Source organism: Ruditapes philippinarum, unplaced genomic scaffold, assembly GCF_026571515.1.
Source record: "Ruditapes philippinarum isolate M1 unplaced genomic scaffold, ASM2657151v2 ctg2520_1_1_1_1, whole genome shotgun sequence".
Lineage (NCBI taxonomy): Eukaryota > Metazoa > Mollusca > Bivalvia > Venerida > Veneridae > Ruditapes > Ruditapes philippinarum.
In genome coordinates this window covers 135,701-158,176 of record NW_026862710.1, presented here as the reverse complement: position 1 = coordinate 158,176, position 22,476 = coordinate 135,701, and the positions used below count along the sequence as shown (strand labels likewise).

At 33.0% G+C, this 22,476-nt stretch overlaps 2 protein-coding genes across 2 annotated transcripts in view; both read right to left on the bottom strand.

Annotated features, from left to right (window-relative positions):
* The window catches only part of LOC132719980 (poly [ADP-ribose] polymerase tankyrase-1-like), a 36,176-nt gene extending 28,157 nt beyond the window's left edge, over positions 1-8,019 (bottom strand). The window contains exons 1-2 of the mRNA XM_060703955.1: positions 7,805-8,019; positions 2,255-2,479 (exon numbers count right to left, since the gene is read on the bottom strand). Coding sequence (XP_060559938.1) covers positions 2,255-2,479; positions 7,805-7,988 — 409 coding nt within the window. The 5' untranslated portion in view covers positions 7,989-8,019. The remainder of the gene's footprint in view (positions 1-2,254; positions 2,480-7,804) is intronic.
* A 6,252-nt stretch (positions 8,020-14,271) lies between these two features.
* LOC132719979 (uncharacterized) lies at positions 14,272-19,756 on the bottom strand. Its single transcript, XM_060703954.1, has 7 exons — positions 19,429-19,756; positions 18,323-18,492; positions 17,713-17,784; positions 16,668-16,829; positions 16,055-16,175; positions 15,637-15,749; positions 14,272-15,117 (listed from the first exon to the last, which is right to left on the bottom strand). The coding sequence occupies exons 1-7, from the start codon at positions 19,552-19,554 to the stop codon at positions 14,925-14,927; spliced, it is 957 nt and encodes a 318-aa protein (XP_060559937.1). The 5' UTR covers positions 19,555-19,756; the 3' UTR covers positions 14,272-14,924.
* Between the last annotated feature and the right edge of the window lie 2,720 nt (positions 19,757-22,476).

Genomic DNA, 22,476 nt, shown 5'->3' with positions numbered 1-22,476 from the left:
CAAATCTACACTGACCATTCAAATATCTCAACATATCTCTACTCAACTGTGACAGTAATTCTTTGTTCACCCATACAATATTTTAAATGTCACTCATCAACGATTTCATAGGAAATAGAGGTATTTTTTTCTGGCAATTAAAGGTATTTAAAAACTAGTAAACCTTCAGGGGATTATAGATAATAAAACCTTGACTACCTGCTTTCATTTGATAAGCCTTATGATAAGGGGCCCTAAAGTGGGGATGTTTATCACCAGTGACAGATGTTGTTAATTTTCAATGTCAATAACTTTTAATGGTCCTTTTGACAACCCCTTCATTGAGCCCCCTATCAGGTAATATCAACACTAATTCCTCTTCTTTGGTAAACTGTCAATGGAGAACAATCAGAGGCTAACAATAGGGTTACATTAACCATTAAAGTCACTTATAGGGGCAAGGTGACAGGGGCACCTGAAGGGGTCTGAGCTGATAAAATCAGCTGTCAAATGTACAATATGACAGTATCAATGCAACATTTAATACTTGATTAGTGAAAAAATGGCCATAAATTTAAGACATATATGTGACCGACATATACTACATTTTTAGAAAGTTTATGAAATATGTAGAGAAGAGTACACAACTGTCTGTAATGAATGTCCATAAATTTTATTTGACAGGTTAATTTCATACAGTCCTTGTAATGGAAAGTTTCCAAAGAAAAGGGCACTCCTTCCTGATGTAACAATAATGCATAATAATGATTAATATTCCTGATTAATAAATGATGATATGACACAATATTTGAATATAAGTAAATGTATTATGAGGACATTAAACAAGCTGCAGCAGGAAAGAAATACTGCCATTCTGTCATGAATAAGTTAAGCAATTGTACATATTCATTTTATGAATATGGTTTTTTTTAACATAATAATTGTACAAAATAATTTCTACACCAGATGAACTATAACTTGCCAGTTGCCCCCTTTCCCCAACTTCCCTGCCATTCAATTAAACTTCACCATGGTTTAATTTTTTTATTACAACATACATTGCAAATATTATACAAGTATTTCAATAGCATCTTGTATATAGTTTGCCATTGGATCTTATCTAGCTTCAGAATAGATGAATCATAAATAAATCAATAATCTTTCATTACTGAAGAACATTTATTTTCTTTGCATACATTAATTAATGTTTTTAATTAATGCAAGACAGAAACTTGATATATGTAATAAGTCGTCAATTTATACATACCACCAGAAATCTTTAAATATGACTCATTCCAGACTTAGTAATATTACTTTTTAGAGTCAACATTTTCCAGGAAAAAAAACAAAACAACTGGTTGGTTTACATGTAAGGCATCATAACAAAGGTCCCTTGTTTTAATAGTCTATTTGCTAGACTGACTTATGAAATTAAGTTTCAGCAGGAAATCAAACTTGAAACCCCTGGATTTGTAGTCAACAGGTGTTACCGTTAGACCACTATGCCTGTTTTTAAAATATTAGGTCTTTATGACGTTTATTTATAGTCATTACTTGGGATTAAAATGAACAGCTCTAGCAGAATGTTGGTCATTTTATATTTTTGAACTCCAGTCCAAGAAGTTGTTTCAGAAGTAACAAATGCCTAGTTTATATGCTCCAATACACACAACCATTACTTTGGCCAGTGTTCAATTCTATAAGGCTTTTAATAAATTTAGGTGAAGTAACTCACTGGGGATTGAACCAGCGACAATATTTTTGTAACCAGTCAGTGCTACCACTTATCTGCATTACTAGCATTAGACTGCTCTGAGGATAAATGTCTGGTTATATGATAACTTTATCCGATAAAATGGTCTGTTAGATCTAGTGCAATATGCACCCTGTTATATTACATGCACAGAAGGACAAAAAAGCTGAGTGGCATTACCTATCTTTAAATACACAAACAAAAAATAAATATAATTCAGTAATTTATCCAATTATGACCTTGACCTTTCAATTACCACATGGGAATATTGGACTTTGGTTCTGATATTTTTAACACTGAGTTATTCCACCAGATTCACACTTTAAAAGGTCAAAAAATATTCACTATGATTTTGAACTACTAATTGGCAACATAATTAATCAAATCAAAATGTTCTGTTGTTGTTTTTCATTGTTTTTTTTTAATGCCATGTACACATAAATAATATTTTTTCACAACAAAAATAACTCACTATAACTGAATAACAGTTAATAAGAAATCAATACAACAAAGGTATCTTACCTATACAAACATCTATTTTCCCTTTTATTGCTGCTTCATGGAGCGGTGTGTAGTTCCAGTTATCCCTAGCATTCCCATCAGCCCCATGCCGCAACAGTAACTGCACAACCTCGGCATGCCCGAACGAACAAGCATTGTGTAAAGGTATGAGACCACCATCATCTCTGGCATGAACATTGGCACCACATTCTAATAAGTGCTCGACAACATCCTTCCTTCCAAAACCTGATTAAAAGAAAAAGAAAATAAGCAATGTTATCATCTAGGACTGTGCAGATAAAGGAAAATTGCATGGACTTCATGCTTTCTTCACTTCCAATTCTGGATCCTATGTATGTTACCTACAGAATAACTGGGAAAAACCCACTTTTGCAAAGTACCGGATCACATCTATTTGCAAGTACTTGGAAATTTACTTATATATTGACAGTTGCCATAAATTCAAGATTGTTCTAGACTACCGTCAACACCATTTCTGTTTATGTAAAAAAAAAAAAACTATTCAGGCATTTGTTAAAAAGGAGAATAGTTGGATATTTTTTAAACATTTATCATGGTTTATTTAATGTATCTGCCAAATTTCTTCAATATAGAATGTTTCAATTATTCATAAATATACAGTATCAAATTTATCAATTTATAGTGTTAAAATGCTTAAAGTAACAAATCATGGACACTTTGGGTATGCTGTGAATAATAATTTTAGTTGTTTTAAAGCTGAGCTAATTAACTGTTATAAAGGTGCTTGACCAACAGATGATATTGGGAAAACATAAAATTAATCTGCTTCAAATTACACTTGTTTCTATGAATATATACTGGTATGTCTATTTGTTGATAAATATTGTTTCATGTAAAATTGATTTATATGTTTGTATATATGATCAATATTTGAATTATTTTTTCTGTCCATTAGCCAAAGGCAAGTTTTTGTGGATATTTGCTAATAAAAGTTGTTGCTGTTGTTGTCTATAAATTAAAGAATACAGCCAATCCAGATTGATTGATATTTACAGAAATTTCATTGGGTCATGCAAGTTATTTATCATTCATATGGAGCAAATCATGAAATTGAAAGGAATTATGGCAAAATGTAAACTCATTTGCCTTTCACTTGTTTACTCACTATACTGTACCTAGGATCTGTGGGCATAATGTCAGTTTAATAAATTACTGATGTTAATATCACTTGTAGTCTTGTAATAAGACATGTAAAAAGTTATTAAACATTTCATATTTTACATAGTGACATTTAACATAATCATTTCATTTTATCAAAGCTTTTTTCAACAAAATTAAAAATATGAAATATAAATATAAAGGAAACACATGCAAAAGTTAACTTTATTGTGGGTAGGTCTAGTAACTGACCTTTTAGAAAATCTAGCTAAACACTGTTTCACAGTATGTTATGGATTTATCTCTGGGGAATGAAGTACATGGCATTATTAAGAGATATTTCTATTTTTTGTTACTTTTTTACTGTTTAAGGTGGAATAACTTTCAATGTCTTGATCATAAGTTGATGTGTTAGAAAATAATGGTTCTTTACAGTTTACAATCTATCTCAATTTGTCAAATTTTACAAAAAATAATTTACTAATAAAACTTGTTAAACTGAGTACATTTTTTATGTTTTCACATTGTTTCATTGATTTATCTGTAAAAGATATACTATGCTCAAATTTGATGTTTGAAAATATTAATATCTACTAGGCTATATTGCCTCTTTGTTTAAATATAAAATAAACATGGTTCGGCTTCATTCAAAGTAGATACTCCATACAGTAACACTATAAGTGGTCATAATATGAAAATATATGAAAAGACCAACTTCCCTTGACCTTAAATAGCGGTATGACTAAATACCGAATATGAATTCATATTCGCGAATATGAACGGGAGTACCGAATATGAATATTATTTTCTTAAAATCAGCTCTTATGGGATTACTTACGTCAACAGAGACTATTAATTACTTGTATCATATGTATTTTAATGAAAGAAAATAAATTCTGATCTTTTGGTTGTAAATTAATTACTGTGACCAAAAAGTTACCCGAATATGAACGAGAATGACGAACATGAACCTTACTATTTAAACAGTATATAAAATAGCTCACAAGAGTATATAAATAGATATTTCAAACTATAACTTGAAATGAAACTTTGTTTTAACATAGATGACAGTTTACATTTGCTAAGTAATTTAGTTACTGTGACTTGCTATACAGTACTGTAAAGATTTAATTCATATTCGTGACAGAATAAGAACGAGGATACCGAATATGAATATTATATAGATATAAATGAACTTTGTCTGATAGTTTCGTAAACAAAGACTAATATTATATACTTGCATCATGTCATTGAATGAAATTAAATCAGGGCTCAAGCTAGGTTCTAAATTTAGGGAGAAGTCACTTCTCCCTCAAGCTGCTTTAGGGAGAAGTGGGGAGACTTTAGGGAGAAGTGAGGAGATTCATTTATCGATGTTTGTTGTATGTTATCGCAATTATGTTGACTCACTGTACATATCTTATTAATTGAATTGGATTTGTGTTACAACAGAATATTCAATTTTAACTTAAAAGTAGTTTGAAACAAGTTATAAGAATGAGTATCATGTAATGCAACCATTGCATTAAATGAAGATAAAAAAGCCATAGTTGATTCCTATCATGGATCATATCATGGGTGGATTAACAGTTATTCCCTTCTGATTTACTATTAAAAAGCTTGCGCCGGACATTATATTCATATTCACTTATGTTGTAAAGAAAATGAAAGTAGATAACAAAAGTAACGATCTTTAATTTAACTTCATTTTTAATAAATACAGTGTAATACCCCGTCAATTTTATCAAATTTAACTCGTCGACAAAAAAGGTTATCATAACTTTCATTTAAAATTACCGTTACATTTATATGTCGGGCGGTCCTCTTAATTCTGACAATCATTCAAAGTGAAAATTTAATTGACGTTTGATCCGTCCATCATAAATAATTGTTACGGGTAGTTGTATGTTAGCGATTTAATGATTGGTTTAATAATGTCGCCTCGATTAAAACGTGAATTACGATTGGTTTCTCGCACGTATCGGTAATCTCGCCGTGGGCGGAGTCTAATTGTTCCTCGAGTGTCTGTTAATTAGACTTTTATGACATGTTGGTAAACAAACGGATTAATAATGAGATGCATGACAGTCCCTTTTTCCGGCGGCGAGGGTAAAAAAAGCAAACACACACAACATGTTGTTCACAGTTATTGTTATTGTTGGTAATTTTCAATAATGGATCAATAAAACCGGGCGACTTCATCTTCGCTTTCATGTAGGATGTCGGCGAAGTCAGACGGAATTCGGCGACTATTTCGCCCGAATCGCCCACTAGCTCGAGCCTTGTAAATGAATTTAATGCATTGGTTGCAAATTATTGTGACCAGAAAGATACCAGAATGACAAGAATACCAAATATGAACATTAATTTGATACTATATACATGCATATAAAAACAACGCTTATAAAGTATACTAATTATGCTTTAATTTTTCAAGTAACTAATATTCACTATGGCAGGGCTCCAGATAATTTTTTAGGGCAACATTTGAGTATTTACTCATTGATTTTTTTGTGAATGAGTAAAACTTGAAATCTGAAATTTGGCAGGAGTATTTTTACTCCTTAAAATGTATCATTTTTTTTTGCTTTTTGGACTCCCTTGGTTTACAATCTTGCATTTCCAAACGGCATATGTTTTATCTGAACCTGAGGCATGTTTCTGTTGCTCATACGTGGCAGCGCTAATTATTTCATTAATTATAACCTTAACTGATTTTTTTCCGCATAAAATACGAGTCAATCGTTTTAACTTTTGACAGCGAAATTGTACCGGATGTTTATGTATTGTGTTAATTCCACCACCTTACTATACATACGATAACATCCGATGATAGTCAGAACTACAGGAAGTTTCCGTTACATGTTGCAAAGCATTCATACGAAGTTAATTCCACCACCATACTATACATATGATAACAACCGATGATGGTCGGAACTACAGGAAGTTACCGGTAGACGCTTGCAAAGCGTTCAGACGAAATTAAAAATAAGATAATCACCGAGTTTACTTTCGGTTACGTTTATACGCGAAAGAAATGTTGCTCAAGGCGTAACCTGAATTTTGTGTGCGTTTTCATACGCTTAAATTTTGTTTTGAACGCGTAAACGTGTTATTTCCATGCGTAATTTACGCGTATACGCATCTTATCTGAAGCCCTGCTATGGTATAATATTAGACCCTAAGCCAAAATTTTATGAAAGCAGGCTTCGCGAAAGTTGCCGGACCGTCGGACATGTCCGACAAAAATTAGGCCGGTCCGATATTTTTTTCCGAGTTCCGGACCTTATGTCCGGTACGAATACCGGGATATATCCAAGACCAATCAAGGCCGAGTTTTCTACCTTGAATTAAAAAAATGTAAAACGAGTTTTGATTCGCCGTTTCATTTTTAGTGTCCAATCAAATTCTAGATACATACAACTTTCAATGATCTTGTACTCGGAAGAAAATGTCGGTGTTACTGCATTATTAAATTATTACGTTGGCGCTACGCCAGGCAAAAAGTTAACGCAAATTATCTAATGAAGGAAAAAAGCGAAACAAAAGAAATACGAGTCCAGGCGCATGCCGAGAAAATTTGTGGGTAAATGGAAAAATGGCCGCTCGTGGTTGGTTTTTAACGAGGAAGGAAATAAGATGAAATGTACATTGTGTCATAAATTTTATAAAGATCATATGATGATGATGATTTTGATCATGAATGTTTAAATTTCCAGACAGAGTCAATCAATCTGGATAAACTGATGTTTTATTTAAGAGAATAAAATTGTGTTGCAAATCTTTAAAAGTTCCTATGTCTTTAAAAAAACACAAAGGTATTACCATATACATATATTTGGGAAAAAAAAATCGGTCAGACAAAAGTTCTTTCGGTCAGACAAGAATTGAAAGTTTGTCTGACCGAATGTCAGGCAAATGTTTCAGCAGTTTCGCGAAGCCTGTGAAAGTAATATTCATATTCGGTATTCTCTTCATATTCGCGAATATGAATTCATATTCGGTATTTAGTCATACCCCTTAAATAGGGAATGTATTTTTTCAGTACAAAATTTGAACACTTAACTTTTTTTTACTCAAATTAAAACATTCAGTAAGGATTTCAAGGATTTCAATGTATATCTGTGATAAGAATATTTTACACAATGATAAGCATTAAATATCTTTAAAGATACATGACAAATGAGATACACCAGTTGGTCTTTTTAAAAATTATGGGCCACTTATTTATTTGCCAAGAGTTCGAAAAATTTCGAGGACGAAAGAATAATTATTCAACAAAATTCACTCATTTTAATACCAGTAATATAACTGCAGACTGTTATTGTAGTACGTTAACACCTTATTTGAACAAAGCATCAACATATAATAAAACGATTAGCGTTAATCAAGTGAAGGCAGCGAAGCGTGACTACAAAACAAAACACTCACCCGCAGCGAAATGTAACGGCGATGATTTCCTCCCTGCTGTGTCTTTAGAGTTAACATTGTGTGTATTTACAAGCTTTTTCACTTTGTTTAAATCTCCATTTCTACAAGCTTCAAAAAGTTCTCTACCAGGGTCATTCTGGGAAGGAGAATTCTGTTCCAGCATAGACCGACGAGCGGCCGCCATTTTAATTTTCAAACTCTCGGCAGAGCGAGATTCTCGATTCTTTACCAACCCAATAACACTGTACGCGTGTAACGTTTATTGTGCGTGCAGTAGTAAGCACGGCAGTGTAAGAAGAACACGTATGTTGTATTACGACAGCGTATTATTTGCACTGGCTAAAACTATTTTTTGTCCCAGTTTGAACATGTTGAAGGAATAATGAGAAAAAATGGTGCTTAGCTATTATTTTGTAACATATTAGCAAGACTTCTACATAAATATTAAGATTTTGTTCACTGACTCGCACATGTATTACTGATACGAATACATGTACATACAGTACCTATATTCCTGTATGTTGTAATTAAGGTTGTTACCACACGTAAGTGAAATTTTATAATTTGTATATAGTTACTAAAACAATCTTCAAACATCGAAGAATATGTTAAATATGTTCTGCAAATATTTGTCGACATTACTGTATATGTAATCATTAAAATATATGCATTCATTTCTAATTGAAAACTTAGACTTCGACTTTATAGAAAATAAATTTCTGATTACTTCCCTTTATTAACATGAAATGTAAATTCGGTTATATCTTTACAAATAAAATGTAATGATTTTTGGAACTTAAAATATTGATAAATCTTCATTTTAGCATTATATTTATGATATAAACTATAAAAATTAGTTACAGGATCTTTAAGAAACGGCAAACATTATTTAGAATGTCGTAAACATGGATTTACAACATGTTATACTGGTTGGAGAGATAACTCAACAAATAAGTACATGATTGTCACCTAGATATATAGGAGCAGGACAGACTCTTAATTATGATATCTTTAGATTTAGTAAACTTTTTAATGTAGTCATATGTCAAATAAAATAACTCGACTTTTTGTATATATAAACTGTTCCAAAACGTTCTTTCTTCTAAAATACCATAAGGTAGATAGAATTGTCTTGACCACAGGCCACTGACTAAAAAAAAAATAATAATAAAAATTAAAAAAATAAGAAAAAAGATAAAACATAAAATATAACAATAATTATTGATACTGACCTTCCAACTATTTTTGACATGAAAATCAATGTACTGTTTTGGGGATAAAAAGACCATGTTTTGAATACCGCATTTTAGGACCAAAATAAATACCTGTTTCTATTTCCATTAATACATTTAGTAGTGTATCGTAAAGTCTTTGACCTGAACTTTAAGGTGAGTCAATATTTTAAATATGCACGAAGATAATTAAGATATTGCCAAAAAATATGTGAGTTAGTGTCGAGTTATGTCTACAACCATTATGCTTAATTAGGACCTGGCAAGAGTAGAGCAGGAATTGAAATAATTAAATTGTCCATATAAAATTACTTAAACTGTAGGCGTTCTTATTGCCGAAATGATAATGGAAGCTAAAGAAGACTGTTAGAAAGCTGTGCTTTTGCTGCTGATCGTTCCAAGACGGCGCCCCTCCATGCCCTCTTAGGAGATGTATATGTCTTCTTGATTGCTACATAGTAATTGTGGTGACACTTGTTGTGTCCCTTTTTGTTTTTTTTTGTGCCCCCACTTTAGTGGCGGGCATTTAGATTTACCCTTGTCCGTCCGTCCGTCCGTCCGTCCGTCCGTTCTCTTTTGTGTCGCACGTAACTCAAAAAGTATTTGACCTAGAGTCATGAAACTTTACAGGAATGTTGATCAGCATGTGTAGTTGTGCACCTGGGTATTTTCGTCTGGATATTTTTAGTATTTTTAGAGTTATTGCCCTTGACTTAGTAAAATTTTGCAATTTTCAACTTGTGTCGCATGTAACTCAAAAAGTATTTGACCTAGAGTCATGAAACTTTACAGGAATGTTGATCAGCATGTGTAGTTGTGCACCTGGGTATTTTCGTCTGGATATTTTTAGTATTTTTAGAGTTATTGCCCTTGACTTAGTAAAATTTTGCAATTTTCAACTTGTGTCGCATGTAACTCAAAAAGTATTTGACCTAGAGTCATGAAACTTTACAGGAATGTTGATCAGCATGTGTAGTTGTGCACCTGGGTATTTTCGTCTGGATATTTTTAGTATTTTTAGAGTTATTGCCCTTGACTTAGTAAAATTTTGCAATTTTCAACTTGTGTCGCATGTAACTCAAAAAGTATTTGACCTAGAGTCATGAAACTTTACAGGAATGTTGATCAGCATGTGTAGTTGTGCACCTGGGTATTTTCGTCTGGATATTTTTAGTATTTTTAGAGTTATTGCCCTTGACTTAGTAAAATTTTGCAATTTTCAACTTGTGTCGCATGTAACTCAAAAAGTATTTGACCTAGAGTCATGAAACTTTACAGGAATGTTGATCAGCATGTGTAGTTGTGCACCTGGGTATTTTCGTCTGGATATTTTTAGTATTTTTAGAAGTTATTGCCCTTGACTTCGTAAAATTTTGCAATTTTCAACTTGTGTCGCATGTAACTCAAAAAGTATTTGACCTAAAGTCATGAAACTTTACAGGAATGTTGATCAGCATGTGTAGTTGTGCACCTGGGTATTTTTTACTGGATATTTTTAGTATTTTTAGAGTTATTGCCCTTGACTTAGTAAAATTTTGCAATTTTCAACTTGTGTCGCATGTAACTCCAAAAGTATTTGACCTAGAGTCATGAAACTTTACAGGAATGTTGATCAGCATGTGTTGTTGTGCACATGGGTATTTTCGTCTGGATTTATTTAGTATTTTTAGAGTTATTGCCCTTGACTTAGAAATTTTTTGAAATTTTCAACTTGTGTCGCATGTAACTCAAAAAGGATTTGACATAGGTTGAAGGTTGCTCAGCATATTTAGTTTTGCACCTGGGGTTTCGCTTGTGGATTTATCCAGTATTTGTAGAGTTATTTCCCTTGACTTATTAAAAACTGTATCATTAGGTTGTTATTTGTTCCTTGAGTGCTTGAGTTAGAATCAACCAACTTTACAGGAATAATGATCAACATCACTAAATTACAGGAATAATGATTCACATCACTGTGAAGCTATGCACCTGGGACTTTGCATGTGGATTTTTTTCAGTTTTGTTAGAGTTATTGCCCTTGACTTACAGTAGTATAAATTTGCAATTTCCAACTTGTTCATGCATAGCTCAAAAAGTATTTCACATGTAGGCCTGAAAGTTTACAAGAATGTTGGTCAGCATGTGTACTTATGCACCTTGGCGTTTGCTTGTGGATTTATTCAGTATTTTTTAAGTTCTTGCCCTTTACTTAGTAAAAGATTTTTAGTTTTCAAAAATTATTTGACCTACAGTCATAAGATTGACAGAACAGTGGCGCGGTGGGGGCACCCGTGTCCTATGGACACATTTCTAGTTATCGTCAACAGCCAGAATCCACTGTCCCATAGATCTTTTTGTCCCCCCCCCCCCCGATTTGGCCCCCATCCCCAACCCTCTGGTCTGGTCTTTTTCTCTGCACCCTTATCTCTATGATTTGCCTTTTAATTAATTGCCTTCTTTAATGTCTTTGTCGGTTTTCTTATTCTATGATTACTTTTATCGAATTGATGATTATAACGCCTCGCTCTTGTTGCTGGTTTTTGTTGGTGGAGGGGAGTAGGGTAGGGGTGCGTTCATTTGAGGCCGCTCTTCCTCGTTGATCTTTGTTTTTATGTTTTTAGTATTTTCTATGGAAGGTAAAATACCACAGTTCTTTAACTTTTTTCTACTTAATAACAAATTATATAACATTCAACGCTGTTGTCTTATCTAAGAAGGACTGGAATAACAGTGAAATGTGAATGAAATGCCAGTCGGTGTGCTAGAGACTGGGTGATAAGCATTTAGAAAGCTCTAAATTCCCTATTAACGCATTATATGTCATTAAGGACATGACCGAGGGCGTGAGAGGTTTTGCGCCTTTCATTATATCTCATGAGCAGACTAAATCAAACATGAGGCTGCAAATATGAATTTGATCCTTTAAAACTCCCATACTTTCTCGGGATATCTTAAAATCTTCCATATTTAGCCTTTTCAATTTCAAATTAAGTTATCCAAGATAGAATTTGAACGTATATGATTGATAAAAACGTTGTAGTTCCGTAGTATTATTGCGCAATATGCAAATTACTGCCGAAACGATTTACCGCTGTCGAAAAAGTAGGACATCAAATTATACTATAATTAAGGTGTTAGCTCTGAGTTCCAAGAAATTATTGGTAGGAAATAAATATTTCTACATTAAACAAAACATTATTATTAACAAATCAAAGTTTTTCGTGACTCTAGAATAACTCGCGAATGAATAAAAGAAGAACTATTTTCGTGACTCATACCGCGGGTTTAAGTTATTAATAGTTTAGATACAGTACAATGGTTACTTTTTTGAAAATGCATGTAACAAGAGATTTTTTCAACACTTTACCACCATGTAGTCTTTCATTAATAATCTTTATTGAAGGAAGTTATAATATCAGTTCTACTTCCGATTCTTGTGTTTTGTTTACATTTTTTCTAGGTCACGATATGAGTTAACCTTCGCTATTCTAAAAATAGATTCTGCATCACCTGTGCTGACTTTCGGGAGTACACATTATACATGTTATAAACCACCGGATACTTACTTTGCTTACATGCAATACTTTTAGAAATTCTATACAATTGGAAGAAGCAAACAAGATGAAAAAGGAATTTAGTGTGAAATTGAAAAGGACAACTTAACACTGTAGTGCTTAAGTGACATTTTAATTAAAATAAAAACGATGTGCTCTGGCATCTACATCTTTACCTTGTAAATAAAAAAAATCTTAAAAATACACCATTAATTGCTGATGATTTTAACCAAAAATATTTTTAATGAGACATATCCAAGAGAAATAAAAATACAAATGACTTATATTTTATTGTCTATATGCCCATTATGATATAACACGAAGCAATTCACATTATCACATGTATTATGTATTATGCTTGAAGTTTATTTGCATGGTTTTATTTTAGAAATATTTCGTTGACAGTTTTTTTCTATTTACATATCATTTCTTGGAATAAATCGATAAGGTTTACAAGATTGACCAGAGTTTTTAGGCATAAATTTCATTCAGTATTTAAATGCTTGAAAGTAGAAAATCTGAATTATATCAGATTGGGACACATAAAATATATTGATCTACAAATCTCGAACTTGTATGGAACAAATTTTCTCTGTTGTATCTTTTGTGTTGTTTTTTCCCCCTAAAAACAGCCTTAATGTCTTCTCGGTTGCATGTCCGTCGCATTCAGTGCTGCAGCACTTTGATTACTTTAGGGAAGGCATGCATAAATATTTCGTTACGGATAAAGAGAAATTTCTTTGAAACACGTATATTCAACAAAATGATAAAAATAAAAATATTCCGAAGAGCGCGATTTATTGACGGAAAAGGTGATTTCATATGAAAATGTTTGCATTGCGAAATTCTCCAGTTCGCTATTCATTGTACATATCGCGACTAATTAATAATCAAGCACCCTCATACCGATCGGAATGATCGGCTTTTATTATGAACAACTATAAAAGGCTCGAGAAGTTGCTGTCGCCCTTTCACAAAATCTGATTTCATTCCATAAAAGGCGCCGCGCTTCGGCGCGGACGCCAATTATATTGGAAAAGGAGCAGAAGACGTACTGTATATGTGGACAAAGGGGAACAACTCAGACAGAACATAAATTTATGTTCACTGATGACAACATTATAGTTTAGTTGTTCTTAATAATGTTGCTGTTTTTGTTTTAGAGTGCCTTCTCATCTTTGTGTTGTTATATTCATAAATATGTTGCGAATGGCTTTCGTCTCTAATCTTTTAAAGCTCCATGTCAAACTGTTCAAGAAAATCAAGTTGAGAAAAAAGTAGATTTTCAGAAAGGTATTAATGTTTACAGTAAGAGCTTTTTCTGCAAATTCTGACCTAATTCTGATAATTTTCGTAGATTTTAAGCACCGCCTGCAATGTGTAAAGCACTTCTCTTTTTTACACTTTGACCATATTTTACTGTTTAGTTTTAATGACTCTGGCAGGGATGCTGCTTTAAAATATAAGTTGAAAAATTGTCGAGGGCGCATTTTATTAAAATATTTTAGATGCGTTGAATAACTTTGATACTTTGTTAAAAGTAACAAGGTGATCATACATGTATATTTTTCATAAACATGTATATTTTATGTTTCATTTCACCACTCATAGATTGACACAATAAGATAACATATTGTAGGACAGAATAGCTCATCTGACAAAATTTTGCCAGTCGGAGATTTTCATATTAATAAGAACAGAAAAGAACACTTTTTGTTTAACTAAACTTCTTTTTACAGCAATATAAACACAGTATGAACAAGATGTACTCGTACAATACTGAAAATGCACATGAATATATGTGACATATATTCATGTGCATTTTCAGTATTGTACGAGTACATCTTATAATGTGAACATTTGTTTAACATAGTTTTTAAAGCATATGTACGTTTGTCTATCTGCATAACTTCAATATTCATCACTGTCTGAGACGGCATCGCAACCTAAGTCCAACACTAGTTAGTCTCATATTTGACATCAGCTTTTATTTGAAACCTTCAGCAATGCCGACGACATTCATTAGAAGCTTCATCCATTTCATTCAACAGTGACTACGCTAACCGTCAAAAGCTTTATTTAATTGTTTCAGCACTGTCGACACTGCCCACTTAAAGCTTTATTCAACCGATTCAGCAATGACGCCACTGTCCGTCAGAGGCTTCTTTCAGTTGATTCAGCAATGACGTCACTGCCCACCTGAAGCTTTATTTAATTGATTCTGCAATGACGTCACTGCCTGTCAATACTCGCCTTTCTAAAGCTTTAGTGCAATAACAACATTGACGTTCAAAATGTCTATTCCATTGTTTCAACAATGACAACATTCACTTTCAACAATCACTTTCAGAAAGTCTATTCCGATACGTTGAATCCTCTTTCACTAAACACGTGCACATAATAACTGGCCCCGTTCCACAGAACAACCAGAAACACGAGCGCTATCAGAGTACAATGCACGGAAAAATAGCTGTAAGCCAGGACAGCGGGTAGTAGAGATGTCAAACAAAACAGCCAGTTCATCCCGTAGTATACTAACCCTTGACCCCTGAAAATAAATAAATTATATTTTATCACATTGAACACACTATAGTTATGATTACTGTAAGAGAATGTTTGACTCAAAATGGATTTTATACAAACCTTGAATTAGTCCTGGTAAAATTCATACAAGAAATATACCAAGATATCCTCTTAAGATAACCCTTTTGAGAAAGTTGTCAATGGTGGGAAACGCAATAAGCAAAAAGCCTTTGCCACCAGTCTAAAACAAAATGGGTATGCACATCCATGCAGTGTGACCAAGTTCTACACTGTTGGCTGGCTTACTTTAATTTTCGTTCCTGATATTTCGAAAACAGACAGTCCGGTAAAATGGAAGCTGGGCAGGTGCGTGTAAGAAATTCAATAGATTAAAGCTGCGAAAATGTTTCAAGAAAATCAAACGTAGGAAAAGTACTAAGATTTTGAGAAAAGTAAAAAAATAATCAAGATTTAAGAAATGATTTAAATGTTATGTGTGATTAATGACTGATTTAGCAGCAATGTGTAAGTAATGTGTCCTTACCATTTACCATCTATACACTTTAAATTGTTGTATTTTTCAGCAAGGTAGCTGTAACTAGTGACGTATGGCTCACGTGGTCTCATCACTACGTTAATTATCAAACAGTAAAGTGCCTGTAATTATACCAGAGAAACTGTAAGAACGTGTACACATACATTTTAAAACATGTGAATTAACTAACAACATACATGTATTCAAAAATATGTAAAAAAGAGTGTGGCAATTTTTATCAGGTATACTTTTAAAAGAAAGTTATGTTTATGTCTAGATTAAGCTAAGTTAGTGAAGAAATTGATACATTCTGCAGGAAATAAAAGAATCTATCTAACTAATAAAACATATTTAAAGGATTCATTTTCATGATAATCTAATAATATTCTACTACATGTACTATTTTCAACAGAAAAATCGAACTTACAGAATGCACAAAGAAGGACGCAAGGGGTACTGCGTACAACCAAACCACGTCAAAGTCTGAGTCATCGGTGATAAAGTCTTTTACCCAAAATTGTGAGGTGGATTCTGGAAACCATCTGATGCTATAAAATAGATACATCTTTATTTTAGATTACAATGATTCCAAATAACTGTTTTTCGTTTCGACATTCGCTATAGTGATCAATAAATACGGACCAAAAGTCAATTTCTCTAAGTTGTAGAGCTAAAGAGCTTCATCGGGCAACTTATTGTCAGTATCAGGTTGATTTAGATAATATCACTGATGTTAAAAAAGATATCGTATTTGTCAAAACATTTTAACGTCGGACCAATTGTCTCATACATATTAATCTCTTCCAAGATACCTTTGGTGACGCCAAACGCCCGAAAAGCAATCGTTTTTTGCGAAACCTGACCTCTCAGGATTTCCATTGGTCGGTGTACTTTCTGCGGCAGTTTATGACCAATGAAATACCTCAGATCTTAGTTTGAGGTTAGAGAATTTCTATATAATCTCAGATCCAAATCGCACACTTCAACTAAAATTTACTGAACAGACAGAACAAAGTCACGGTAACAATAACTGTACTTACCAGAAAGTCAGCAAAGCTGGCAGGAAATGGATGTAACAAGATGTGATTTTGTCATGATTGTGGTACACCAAGGAGTTTCGGTAAACGGCAGCCGCAACCAGCACCGGTCCGTTAGCTAGAGCAAACACAACACGAAACAGCTCTCCGCCTGCATCCGGTAACCTACAAAATAGAAACATACCATGTGAAGAAATCAAATAAGATCTTGTTCAAATGTAATATGTCATATGGGCGCACTGATAGATGTCATATCGGTGCAATAATAGATGCCATATCGGTACAATAATAGATATCATCTCGGCAATAATATAGATGTCATATCGGCGCACTAATAGATGCCATATCGGCACACTACTAGATGCCATATCGGCAATAATATAGATGTCATGTCGGCACACTAATATATGCCATACCGGTGCACTAATAGAAGTCATATCGGCACATTAATAGATGTAATATCGGCGCACTAATAGATGTCATATCGGCAATAATATAGATGTCATATCGGCACACTAATAGATGTCATATCGGTGCAATAATAGATGTAAAATCGGCACACTAATAGATGTCATATCGGCACACTAATAGATGTAATATCGGCCCACTAATTTATGTCATATCGGTGCAATAATAGTTGTTGTCATATCGACGCACTAATAGATGTCATATCGGTACAATAATATTTGTCATATCAGCGCACTAACAGATGTCATAACGGCGCACTAATAGATGCCATATCGGCGTGCTTCTTAAAGTAATGTCAGGGTTCTATAAATATTACATGTATTCCCTATAAGTACTTTATTACACGCGGCATATTATCATAAATCCAGATATGAAGCAGATTAAGACGTGTCCCTTGTGTGTGTTTTTACCATTTACTTGTTAAAACTAAAATAATGATAATCTTATATGAAAATTTCAAATGTCACTGAGTAGCAAACAATGCAGACCATGATCAGACGGCACGTATGTACCGGCATATCTTGGTCTGAACTGATAGTAAGGCCGCCAACAAGCTAAAGGTATAATAACTTGAACTTACCACAGATATACCAGCGTTAACGTGTTTGCAAAATAGCAGAAGTCCACCATGAAATACTGCCATTTATTCTTCCTGAAACAATGTTAGTACAAAATGTATTTTAATTCAACATCAAGTGTTTATAAATGTAAACAGACATATATATTTACAAAAGTTTGCTAAGTTGTTTAAATATGTCCTTCACAATCATCTTACAAACTATTCATTAATCTGTTTTTATATACATCGTGATGCACCAAATCCTTTCCTTCTTTTTTCTCTCTAAAACGCTGCATCATTTTATCTGATGGCTGCAAGTTAGCCCATAGGCCTATCATCAACAAAAAAAAAATAGATATTATGGTATTTTGTTTATTACGTTTGGTTTAAACATATTCATTTAAGACAGATTGCAAAACAAATTCTTGCAACTTCTATTGATCACTTTCGAGACCGCTTCCTGGAAACAACCAGTACTGGTGTAATATGAAGGAACATGGTCGTGACCCGATTAGGGCTCGAACCCATGATCCCTGGGTTGAGAGGCAGATACCTTAACCACTAGTAAACCGCTCCCCTTTATGTTTATTATGTAACCACGTGTCAACGCAATCATTTAAGTAAAGCATACCAATAACAAAATGTCTTGATGCCCACTAGCAAGGGGGTTAGCGTAGCAAACGTTATAGGGAGGATCCATTGAGCCCATGTGATCCCGTGGGTCAGCAATATAATGCCAACAGACGTCAGTACAAATACTGTTTTCTCGAGCACCCGTCCATTCTTTTCTTTATCCAGTGCCTGTAGTTAAAATATAAACGAATAATCATGATAACTGTGTATGGACAATATGATAGCATTTAAAGTATGTGATTAGAAAAATATTACTGTAATTTGTAAAGGTAGTGTGAACATAAAAGATCTAAATGTTAGTTCTAGTTCAGCTGAAAATGAGCCCCCGTTGTCTTCGCGAATATTCGTCTGAATATAGGTTTCTCCCAACAATTTCATCAAAGCCTTGGTCTTTGGTCTTCAGTGGGGACAGCTTGTATTTGACTTACCATATTTCAAAACCATCAATGTTTTTTCTCCAATGTTGGGTTTCCCGCAATGTTACGTTACGTTAAATTTGTGACGTAACATCGATTAGTTGTTTTGTATGAAATGTTGTATAGTTAAGTACATGTACAATGCGCCTAATGAAATATATACAGTAGATATTTGTGTGTTGTAACAGTATTTTTGTTGAGATTCTTTTTCATAGATTACATTCATTTTCAAAGAAAACAAACCGTTTGCGAAAATGACGTCATATAATTTACGTTAACGTGCCGAACTTCTTAAAACGATAATATTGAATATTTTTACGTCACAAGATTAATTTTGTAATTTCTGTTAGGTGAGAATTTAAATAAATATAGATATACTTAGTAATAAAATAAACAGTATTATCATATCGCATCTTCTCGAATCTTTCTGTCAAACTTCGGATAGTTATTATCTATAATGTTCCGATTGCAGTTTTATCACATAGTTGGGGTAAAATTAGATTTTATTCAACTCGTTTAATAAATTAAGTATTAAATCTAGGCTACAATCATTCAATATCCTCTATTTCCAACCATAGATATATTCCATGTCCGAGTTCCTATTATTTAAATACATCGCGATCGTACGATATTGCGTCAGAAATTTAAGACTAACGATTTTACAGATATGAAAATAAATAATAATTACCTTTGTTTCCTGAGGATGTTCATCCGGGTTCTCAAGCTGAAAATATGCATCAGACCCATCTATCGTTAATCTCCCTTTTTTCTTACACTTACAACGTTTTATTTTCGCTTTTTCCGTGGTACACATCTTTGTAAATACTGCGCAGTAAACGCGGTTTCTATAGTCAGTAATGACAGTATCTATTTGTTGTTGATTTTCTTATATAATATTATATAACATACGGAAATATTATGGTACGTTACGATACTTAAGCCCCTCAGGGCCGGTTTTCTCCTTTCCAATACAGATAAGGGGGTTAATTGTTAAACAAGCGTTAATGAGATTTTGTATATATGTTACACGTGAACATTAGACGTTGACTCATTTCCGGTCCATAAATCAAGAGGCGATACTACCAAAGTATTGGTTTAAAGTACAGAAATTGTCTGTGGCAAAGTGTAAATAAATAAACAGATAAATAAATAAGTAAATAAATAAATAGAATTAAAAAAGGCAGTAGCTTAAAGAAGAAGACATTTACATTAATAATTACGCTTACATTATTAGTAATAACGCTTTTTGACAGCTTATCCTGGAAGTAACTTACCGTTTATATACGGCCATATAACCTACCAAGAAAAAAACAACACTTTATGTCGGATTTATAATACAGCAAGCTTCTTTTATTTTAGGAAAATATGAAACTACTTCAAAAATTGACAACAGCCTGTTGTCCAATGAAAAGCCAGAAAAGATACTTCAAATGATGCGTGTGTGTATAATACATGAATGAATGTGGAAATTTTACAGAAACATTTAAGCAGCGATGCCATTTTACTTCCAGAAATACTCCAAGAATTATATGTATAATCATTATAGAAAATATAGAAAGTTTCTACATTATTCTATGTCTTATAACTTGCCACTCCAGTCGTCTTATAACAAATAAATAGTCTGTAATATTCAATTAAAGACCATTTTGTAAATGGTGAATATTAATGGCGCGTATCTCTATATTTTTCATTACTGTCAAAGGGAAGTCAATCCGCCCCATTTCCACTTAATTTAATCTATACAGTTACGTCCCTTACCCCAAATACGAATGATGATGTGGATTAAGGGCACATTAAGAATACATTTTGTTTTCTGTAGAAAGGGTAAACATGCGTTTTAAATTGTTTCATAATGAATTTAGAGAATGTTAGATACGTATCACGTAAAGGAAATAGCGCTGAATGTGAAATAATATCTCATAAAAATAACTCAGTAATTTAGACTAGAATTAAACATATTTTATGTATCTCTTGTATTTTCCTCGATATGATTGCAGAAAGTGTGACACATATTTTCATAAAAATATTGCCTCATAAATTACTGCAATCATAACGTGAAAAGTTAAAAGCTACAATGGAAGATATATACCATTGGAATCGGCAAATATTCACCAGGAACATGGTAAATGTTAATTATTCAGATATTAAAATATATCATGATTCAGACGTTCCTTCTCACTGGGATAGATATAAATATAAATTCTGTCCCAGCTTCTCAGACATTGAATGTGTGTTTTTGTTCCTGCGACCAGTCTGGATGGAGAGCTTAAGGATAGTCTCCTCTGTCTTCGGCTCGGCTCGCTGACACATTGAAGAAAATAAGAATGTCATTTTTAGTCGACTATTCGATAAGAATAAGTAGAGCTAATGTAGTCACCCGAGCGTCGGCGTCGGCGTAACCACTTATGTTAAAGTTTTAATAATACCTCAAATATTTTCAAAAACCATTGACATATGGTTTTGAAACTTTGCACATTTGTTCACTATCATGACCCAAACCTATAGACAGGAGGAGGTAACTGTATCAAGTATTTTGACAGAATTATGTGCCTTTTTCGACTTAGAATTTTCGTTAAAGTTTTTGTAATACCTCAAATATTTTCAAAGTCTATTGACATATGGCTTTGAAACAAGTTTTATACTCTTCTTTGAGAGCGTAATAGGAATCACTCCAAGGTCTATAACTGTAATATGGATTTAAAGAAAAAATTTGCCCTTTTGTTTACTTAATTAATTATCAAGGCATTTTTACTACCATTCACTAAGAATAGTCGAGCGTTGCTGTCCTACTGACAGCTCTTGTTACAGGTTGAACGTGCAACAATTGGTGTACATGGATATGTATTTAGACGATGATTATTTTCTAGAATCAAGGTCTAGACAGGAGGTGTCCGCACATGATAGGCCTTACAATATGCGGTTTTATTTCAAACACTTTCGTACAGCGCACTATTATTACGGATTCAGATATATTTTGGCACAAGCTCATACAATAAACAATATTTATGACCAGAAAGGAAACTTTATCTTACTCCCTATCATATCGTGGCATATTTCTGCCATCATGTAAATTATCTAACTGAATAACTGGTGAATGTTCGTGATGATCAGATAAATAACAGATATTTATCTGGTTAACTAAATATATTTTGTTAGGAGCATTGAAGTTTTCCGTAAATCTAATAATAATGTTATTTGTTAAGAAATTAGCGTAAAACAGACAAAAACAAAGAGATATGTACGAAATATACCGCTGTATTTCGTAATTGAAATCCCCATTATAATCTGATACTTACCTATCTAACTTAATAAACTAAAATAATTATATAGACAAATGATGTACAATGTATAACGTTTGCTGACAAATAGATTATTATCTGATATTTAACGTTTACCTGAAAATATTTTCAGATCATCATTTAATATATCAGAAAATAATTGGAAACGCAAGGGATACGTCTGAAGTATTCCGCATTACTTAGTAACTGAAAATCTATCTTGTTATTCAGATAAAATACCAGATTCTTAAGCGACTAAACAACTAACTAACTCAAAAGTTTTATAGATAAACAGATTATTATCCATTATTTAAGTGCTAGAAGTGTTTGGCAATTTTTACTTGTTTTGGAAAATAGATAGTGAATAACATTTAACTATTTACCAGAAAATAAATCTATATGTACTAAATCAAATAAATATCTGTTATTCATTTTATCAACACGAATAAGCCAGATAA

Bases quoted from the DNA above. Each gene is read 5' to 3' on its own strand.
- LOC132719979 (XM_060703954.1), bottom strand. From the start codon at position 19,554: ATGTGTACCACGGAAAAAGCGAAAATAAAACGTTGTAAGTGTAAGAAA. The intron at 17,785-18,322 runs GTATGCTTTACT...ACATTGTTTCAG, and splicing joins ATCAAGACATTTTGTTATTG to GAAGAATAAATGGCAGTATT. The intron at 16,176-16,667 runs GTAAGTACAGTT...TCTATTTTATAG, and splicing joins CCAGCTTTGCTGACTTTCTG to CATCAGATGGTTTCCAGAAT.